Below are 9,218 nucleotides of genomic sequence, written 5' to 3' on the forward strand. Positions count from 1 at the left end.
GCAGCGAGTGGTTCCTGTCCCCCAGGGTCCTCGGTAAAATACCTGTGGTGTGATGGTATGTATTCCAGCTGAATCATGATTCTCAAACTAAGGGCTTTATTCAATCCGCTGTCTCCGAGTGTTAGGGGCGCCTGGTTTAAGTAAAGAATAAATAAATAAATAATAATGATAATAATCATGATAGTCACCAAGGACCTATGCAAAGTTGAACACGTCGGAATCAATTGTGCATTGTTTATATTGATATGTGTGGTTCCTCTGTGACAGATGACATTGTTTAATTAAGAAAACATGCGTATAGCTTGAGGGCACCGTGGCATTTTTCAACAAAGAATTGTTGGGTTGGGGAAAGAATACAACATGTATATAATACATACCTAATTTACATACATCATTTTTTTTTTATAAATAAATAAAAAGATCTATTCAAACCAATCAGTAATTCAGATGGAACATAATGGAGCCAGTTGTGACATTGCATTGACCTACAATGTTTAATGGAAAGATTCTAAGGGAAGGGGGAAATAAAACTGTTTTCTTTATGCCACTGAAGGTAAGAATGTAGTTGATCAAAAATATAACCCAAAAATGCCACTGATTTTGCACGTCCAATACAAATATTTTCCATGGCAGTGGAGAGAAAGTGGGAACGAAACAAGTGTGTGTGTGTGTGTGTGTGTGTGTGTGTGTGTGTGTGTGTGTGTGTGTGTGTGTGTGTGTGTGTGTGTGTGTGTGTGTGTGTGTGTGTGTGTGTGTGTGTGTGTGTGTGTGTGTGTGTGTGTGTGTGTGTGTGTGTGTGTGTGTGTGTGTGTGTGTGTGTGTGTGTGTGTGTGTGTGTGTGTGTGTGTGTGTGTGTGTGTGTGTGTGTGTGTGTGTGTGTGTGTGTGTGTGTGTGGAGGGGGGGTCCTTAAGTAGGAGCAGACCTTATCCCTCTCCTCCTTTCTAGTGGTGGTCCTTTCTCTGTCTCCCTCTCCTCCTCCTTCATACATAACGACTCCATATGAGCTTTCAAAATCAGATGGAGGCAGCAACAGACAGCTGAAGGCCAGAGAAAATCATTATCCCGGTAAGTTATGAGTACATTCATGGTGTTGTACACCGTCGTGCTATTGTGACAGGTCATTCGAATGCATACATTGATGTATAGTTGTCTCTGTAGTGTATTTCATAGTGCAGGCATTAGTTCATAGCATGGAAATATTATGTATTGTATAAAGCACCTGGAAAGGGTTCCTCAGTAATTAAGATACTTTTAAGGGGGAAAAAAGCATGTACAGTATTCTGTTTTATAAAATGAATGACAGTTTTCCAGTAATAACTTCAGAACTTCAAACCGATTACTTGCGTGGATAGTTCAATGTTGATTAACTTGCATGGATAGTTCAATATTGATTAACTTGCGTGGATACAGTAGTTCAATATTGATTAACTTGCGTGGATAGTTCAATGTTGATTAACTTGCACGGACAGTTCAATGTTGATTAACTTGCGTGCTAATTTATGGTAGCATGGTTATAGAATTAAAATGATCTTTAGGAATTGTTATTATTTCATTAACAATTACTGTGACAGCATGGCAACTGCATCTGAAAGGTAAAGGATGACGGACTCAGTCTTAACGGCACCGATATAGGCAATTAATCCATGCACATCTATATGGCCATTGACAATATATTTATTTGATCCTATGGTGTGGTACTTCTATGCATTTTCAACATTTATAACACAATTTATAATTTAGCTTACTGGAGATTTAAAAGCCATGTTTAATCTGGACATATTTCTTTTAGCGGTTTTCATGACACGTGGGGGGCAGCATGTTATGTAAGCGTCTGTATAGTGAAAGACGTACAGTCTCCCAGAGCTCCACACAGTGCCGCTCTGTTACCTCTGGGCACAGTCTGGCCCCTGACAGCCAGCGCCCAGCGGCCTCCTAGAGCTTCTCACATCAGCCACCTTGTTCCTTCATGCTCAAAATCAACCTTGCTTAGATTTCACTCACAACGCCAGGCCATTCAATTAGCTTTCCGCGGTTGACTCGAGGACCGCTCCAGTGTCCATCGACTTATTATTATGTTCGCTTTATTGTCGGTGTTTGATGAACTTTATACTTCATTTTCGAGTCGTCGTGAGGGTTAGCGCACGGCCTACTGCACGGCCGTGCGGCCTCTGGTCAATTTGGTGGGAAACCGAGGGAAATATTGTAAACGCTGTCTTATTTACAGTACAACACAAATGTCTCTTTCTTCCAGATGCACTGTACCATAATGACATACAGTACAGAGAAGGATATTTAGGAGAACGTTCAAAGCTACATTAAGCAAGGGTATAAATAAGAAGGGGACGGGGATATGCAGTGCAGATAGAGTGCGGTAAAGGCCGCATCACATTCTTCTGCTTTTGCATTTATCAAACGTGAACAAACTGTGTATCTGTCCATAAAGCCTCCTTGGCTTAAACATGTGACCGCTTGGCATCTAACCACAGCTCAGCCAAACTTGCACAGCCCTATAATGGCGTTGCATTTTAAGCAGAGAACTAAGTGGTGATTTATTTTCTTTTCCCCCCCCCCTAGGAAACACCTGGCAGACTCTCTTACCTCCTCTTCATTGAAATATAGAGGAAGGAGTCCATACTTCCAAACATTCAGATTTGCCAAAAGCTATTCCATCTCAGGTTACTACTGGCGGGTAAAAATGTTGTTGACTCTAGGTCTTCTCCTCCTGCTCACCCCATTTCCCTCCCTTCAAACCCCAACCAATGAGAAGAGAAACTCCACAGGAAGTGACACGGCCAAACCCAATGTTGTCATCGCCCTCTCCAAACCTCAAACCCCAACCAATGAGAAGAGAAACTCCACAGGAAGTGACACGGCCAAACCCAATGTCGTCATCGCCCTCTCCAAACCTCAAACCCCAACCAATGAGAAGAGAAACTCCACAGGAAGTGACACGGCCAAACCCAATGTCGTCATCGCCCTCTCCAAACCTCAAACCCCAACCAATGAGAAGAGAAACTCCACAGGAAGTGACACGGCCAAACCCAATGTCGTCATCGCCCTCTCCAAACCTCAAACCCCAACCAATGAGAAGAGAAACTCCACAGGAAGTGACACGGCCAAACCCAATGTCGTCCTCGCCCTCTCCAAACAAAAAACCACTGGTACTCTTGTGAGGCAAATGGTCAAACAGACTGCCCGGCCCACACCGAGACCAAGCGCGGTTAATCAGACGGGTTTAACCGCCTCCACCGCCAACCAAAAAACCCTGATACTCAACACTCTGAAAAACACCAAAGACAAGCCTATCTCCGCCGTAATCATGGCCACCTCGAAGCCGGCTACGGTCAGCACTCCGAAGATAATCAAAAACAAACCCACGGCCTCTGCTAATCAGACCGTGGCAATCAAGAGTCCTACCAACGCCAAAGAGAAGCCCGCCCCCGCGCAGCCCATCAAGGTGGTGATATCCACCGACTGTGACACCAACGGCACCAAGGAGCAGGAGCTGACGCTCAGGCCCGGTGCCCCTCTGGTGATGACTCACAGGATCAGCCTGATTCCCGCAGGCTGCACCGGGGGATGCGTGGCCGAGATGGCGGCGCTGAAAGGACGGGTTCTCCGACTGGAGAAGGAGATGACCTCCCTGAAGCAGAAATGTACTGTTCCGTTATACTCGTTTCTTTCGAGTGTGTTTTCATTTACGCGTATTGTCCTACACCTCCACTCATCAGATTGTTACCGTATTTCAATATGACAAAGGTTTTAGAATCTATTCAAGCCTCCTTTTGACCTTTTAAAGGCTGTTTATTGTGTTTCTGTTTCATTTGATCCAGGTCCGTGTTCGGAAAAGTGTCAGAATGACTGTAGTGCCAATGGGAAATGTGAGAAGGGGAAATGTGTCTGCGTCCAAGGATTCCTAGGTCCAGACTGCAATAGATGTGCCCCTGGAGCCAACTGTAACAAAAGTAAGTGACATGCTGGGGCAGACGTTGGGAGATGGTGGAGATACAGGACAGATTCATGTATATACATTCATGAGCAGAATAAATAAATAACGCACATCCTCCGTTTGTTGGTGCTGAGCCAAACTGTAAAAACAGTAATACATAAGACAAAGCGGGGCTTGCAACTTGTTGTTCCAAGGTGTTTTAATAGACAAAAAGGCAGTAGATGCGACGTTTCGACCGACCTTTCCGGTCTTCTTCTTCTGCTTGAAGAAGACCGGAAAGGTCGGTCGAAACGTCGCATCTACTGCCTTTTTGTCTATTAAAACACCTTGGAACAACAAGTGAGTTGCGAGCCCCGCTTTGTCTTATATACATTCATGTGCACCACGTGTATCTTCTGATCCCGATCTCTGGTCTCCAATTTCAGAAAACACCAAAGAGAAGGTTAAATTAATGGTGGAGACTGTAACCCTTCAGGTGAACCAAGAGAGCAATGCTATTAATACACAGGGGAAGAAGACCAAGGTCGAGCAAACACTTTTCCAAAAGAAGGACCAAAGGAAGGGGACTGAGGCCAAAGAGGTCGACACCAAAACAAAACTGGGCACAAGTATAAAAGTGGCTGTTAAAACTTCTACCAGTAAAACAACTGTTAAAGGATCTGCGGGTGGCACGAAGATCACCCGCCCCACAGTTGGTCAAGTTCTGCTAAAACAGGTCGGAAGAAAGCATGAGGAGGCTCGCAAAGGCAAGACCGCAATACTGACTGGCAAAAAGCTGCCGACAGTGTCCCCAGCTACGTTTAACAAAACAAGACAGGGAAAGGAAGCCTTGGAGCAGTCCACTCTCGCTGAGAAGAACGTGACTCAATCACCTGCCAAGAAAGTCATCAAGAAAGTCAAAGCAGAGAGTGTAAACGCTACTAAAGTTGTCCAGTCCGTTGATAATACAAAGATCGAAACAAGCAGGACAGGTTCTGCTAAAGGTAAAACTGTGCATCAGAGTCAGTATATGGTGAATGTGACCATGGCGGAAACCACAAACGAGGTGAAAGTGTCGCAGACAAGTGTCCAGACCTCTGTTAATGTCACGAGGAGAGCAGGGGGCACCGGCCTGGGTTCTGTGAGGGTTGAGAACATCACCTCCCACAGCTTCACCCTCACATGGACCGCTCCGAATGGGATGTTCAAGAACTTCACCGTGAGCAGAACCGAGCACAGAGCGGATGGCGAGGAAGAGGAAGAGGAGGAAGAGGCAGAGGAGGGAGCCTTCGAAGGAGTCGACAAAGCGGCCGCCCCCGCCGCGGCTAAGAACGCGAGTGAAGTCCAGGTTCAGAGCGAGAGCACCAACGGGACGGCCTCCTCCTCCCCCAACAAGGCTCCCGCCTCCAGGGGCAAAGCCGAAGGCAAGAGAGTCTCCATGGTTCTCCCCGGCGGCGTCCGTTCTGTGGAGTTTGGTAACCTCCGGCCACAGACACGCTACGCCATGCACATATTTGGTACTGCTCTCGGGAAAAGGTCCAAGATTCACAGAGTAACTGTAACAACAGGTAATTAACCACAAATCGTTTTTTTTCTTTTGTTTTTTTTATGATGAGAGTAGAATAACTTTAATGGATAATATTTATATTAATTTGGTGGAGAATTATTAATCTAGAATTAAATGCATTATCACCTCTTTTTCCACACCTTTTTTGTTTCTCTTTACAATAGGATAAACAAGTGAATAATCAATTAATATAATAATAATAATAATAATAATAATAATAATAATAATAATAATAATAATAATAATAATAATAATAATAATAATAATAATAATAATAATAATAATGAGCTTATATATATATATAATACTTAATCTTATACATTAAATGAATCAATATTAATATTTTTGACACCATAATAATATTGTCTTTTTGTCCTTTCCTCACCACCAGGTCCTGAACCAGCCACAGAACTGCTCTTCAGCAACGTGACAGAGTCTTCGCTAACAGTGTCGTGGTCAAAACCAAAGAGCACATTCACAGGCTTCAAGGTCACATACACACTCTCTAACACAGGTACTAATATCCACTCACTCCACTCTATTCAATCTGAGAGGAAACCTTCCCAGCAGCAATGCATGAAACACAATGACGTTGCCCATACTTCTGGTGAATGACACAAATGTAAAACAATGTAAACCCATAACTACCTTGCTTGCAGGTTTTTTAGTTTGTTCGTTTTTTCCGGCGCAGTTACCTCTCACGTCCACAGGGTGCCAGTCCATCTTCCATAGTGCAACTTTAACTTGCACATTTTTGTTCATCACTGATCACAGTGTCGCTTTGAAACGCATGTGAAATGTTCTGCCACCAGGAGAAAGCAGCTTTGTGACGGTGCTCTCCCAGCAGTCCTACGTGGTTCTGTCCAAGTTGACTGCAGGGACCTCATACACCATCAGTGTAACTACCATGCAAGGCAAGGTCCAGAGTGACGCCCTCTCATCCACCATCACAACAGGTATACAGCTAACAGCACTTGTCATTACTCATCATGCACTTATGCCTTGTCTCCACTAGCCAGGGTTTAGCCATGCTGTGGCCTGTCTGGCACACAGTGAGCATCTCCATTGTCTTTAGAACCTTTTCCAAACCTGGCTGGACCCGGCTGAGGCAACCTGGCCAAAGCCGAGACTAGGACTGTTGTGTCATCATGCTTTAGCTTGTGTGCCACAGTTGTTGGTGTGCATTTTTAAAGGTTGCCTAGCAACCGGAGAGTTTACATGAAACGCAATGGAGATGCAAACCCAACCATACCATACCAAACCTGACCATGGCGAGCCCCAGCCAGGCTGAACATAGCTAATGGAGACATGGCATTACTGTCATTTTTTGTATTCATGTGAAAATATCAAATATGGCTAAAACAAGTGAACAGTTTTATTCACTTTCCAATGGAAAACAAAATACAATGTACTGTACCACAATTGTCTCTTGATTCTAGTACCCGCCCCCCCAATCCATCTTCAAGTCATCAATGTCACAGACACCAGAACCACACTGCAGTGGACACCCAGTCTGGGAAAAGTGGACCGTTTCATCATCAGTTATGAGTCTTCAAAGAGTGAGTCAAGCGACATTTCCCACACCAGAGCCCAAAAAATACATTCATCCATGTTGTAGAGGGTGAACCCACAGAAAATCAGTTTACCCAACCTTTTTAAAGTCCCTGTGAAACGGCTAGCAGAATGCTATTTGATTCCACATTATGTATGTGTTTCCTGTAAAAACAGGAAGCTAGGGAGGGACTTGTCATGGATATTGATTGACATTATAGTAGCCAATAGTGCTGAATGTGCATTATGGTCGACCCATTAGCTAGCAAGCTAATGTTAGCAACATAGATTAGCAACATTAGTAATGTTTGCTAGCAAGCTAACATTGAACATTTGTTCAATTTAGTTAAAGAGGCAGATTGCTAGCTCAGTTACAATATGCTGTAAATGTCATTATAGAAAGCATTACATTGGACGCTGGATGACTCATCAAACATCTTTTTTTGTGGAAACAACACACATCTATTTTGATTTCATGGGGCCTTAAGTCTTTTTGAAGAAATAAAACAAAACAATACTATTGAAGATATATATATATATATCCCTGCCTCACTGGTCAGGACTGACGTTTCATCTCTTTCTGGCTCTCCTTCAATAGCTCCTAATGTGACAGTGACAGTGATGGTGTCTGGAAACTCAATAGAGCACCAGCTGAGAGGGCTGGCCAGAGGTACCCTGTACATAGTCAAGGTCCTGAGCCAGAAGGACAGCCTGCAGAGCATGGCCATCTCAACCACCTTCACGACTGCTTCCGGTAGGCACTGAGGGGAATAAATAGCTTAATATTAAAGGTAAGGTACAGTAAGGCCCTGTCCACACGAGCGCTGGATTTAATGTAACCGAAGTTTGAAAAAAATAAACCTCTGTCCACACAGGTGAACAACCGCATATAATTGCGTACCCACGGCGGCTGGAAAAACCAGCAACCGATACATGTAGTACAATGCTAAAACAGTAGGCGGCGATGTTGTTCGGACATGAAGACCATTTCAACCAATCAGAAAAGGTTGAACGCTCACTAAACTTCCTGTTTAGAAACACCATAGCCATAATTTTGCCAACGGAACATATATTTTCAGCAAAGAAAGAAACTGCAATAAAAGTGCAATAAACAAACGGATACATTCACTGTGTGTTCTGCCTCTCATTTGTTGATGAAACAAAACCATCAGCAACACAATTTACCACCAAGAGCGGATAGTTTAGTCTCACAAAAGACCGCCGGTGTTGTTAGCTACATGCTAATGTGAATGGCTATATCTATGTATAGTATATAGCTTAAATGCTAACGTAATGTGGTAACGTTACCGCTATGAATGGATGCAAACGTTATTTAACACATTGCAGAATGGGTACAATACAATACGGCTCAATACAAACAATTGTTAAGGGGATGCAGTCTGGACTGGGTTCCTTATAACAATAACTTGACAACACATGAGTTTAGTTTAGCCGCAGCTACATGTTTACTCTGAGCATCAGGTCAGGAATGCGACAACAGACATCAGTCGATCACAACACTCTTCAACACATACGATACGTTTCGAACAAAAGTTTGTTACAATCATTTTCATATAACGCTACTTGGGACAGCTCTGCTGTAAACACTGGTGTAGCTGGCTCTGCTCTAATCTCTCTACCCCGCGCTCGGTTGCTAACTTGCTATTGTTTGACAGTCTGCCGTGAACATGGGAAATAATTGCGACAGCTCTGCTGTAAACACTGGGAATAACCTCGGTTGCTATGCCCACACGCAACTGCAAAACCGCAAAACTTCACCCTGGGCTCCGGTTTTCAAGACCGCGGTTGCAGTGTAGCAAATCCCCGGTTGTGTGTGGCCGAACAGTGCAACTGCGCACATACAATCATGGTTATATTAAATCCAGTGCTCGTGTGGACAGGGCCTAAGGTATGGTAAGACATGGTATTATCATATCTTATCTTATCTTATCTTAATATTACTTTAACCTCTTAGGTTTTGTCTATTATGTGTTATCTATATCTCTATTTATTGTAACATATAGTCGATAGGGCATACAGACCCTCATCTGCACCCTTGTTTACACTTGTTTATTTTTCTCATATTTTTATATTCCAAGTTAATTATATTGTTTACACAACTTATTTTTTCTCATATTCTATCCTTTAATGTATATCTTTCTACTATTACC

General features: G+C 43.4%; 1 protein-coding gene across 1 annotated transcript in view; it reads left to right on the forward strand.

The window, feature by feature from the left end:
• Positions 1–944: 944 nt before the first annotated feature.
• tnxba (tenascin XBa) overlaps positions 945–9,218 on the forward strand; it is an 18,250-nt gene continuing 9,976 nt past the window's right edge. The window contains exons 1-8 of the mRNA XM_084336134.1: positions 945–1,066; positions 2,576–3,657; positions 3,835–3,966; positions 4,376–5,497; positions 5,888–6,010; positions 6,309–6,452; positions 6,936–7,055; positions 7,646–7,801. Of these exons, the coding sequence (XP_084192260.1) occupies positions 2,697–3,657; positions 3,835–3,966; positions 4,376–5,497; positions 5,888–6,010; positions 6,309–6,452; positions 6,936–7,055; positions 7,646–7,801 (2,758 nt within the window). The 5' untranslated portion in view covers positions 945–1,066; positions 2,576–2,696. The remainder of the gene's footprint in view (positions 1,067–2,575; positions 3,658–3,834; positions 3,967–4,375; positions 5,498–5,887; positions 6,011–6,308; positions 6,453–6,935; positions 7,056–7,645; positions 7,802–9,218) is intronic.

The sequence above is a fragment of the Notolepis coatsorum genome, assembly GCF_963971535.1.
Source record: "Notolepis coatsorum genome assembly, chromosome: 19".
Lineage (NCBI taxonomy): Eukaryota > Metazoa > Chordata > Actinopteri > Aulopiformes > Paralepididae > Notolepis > Notolepis coatsorum.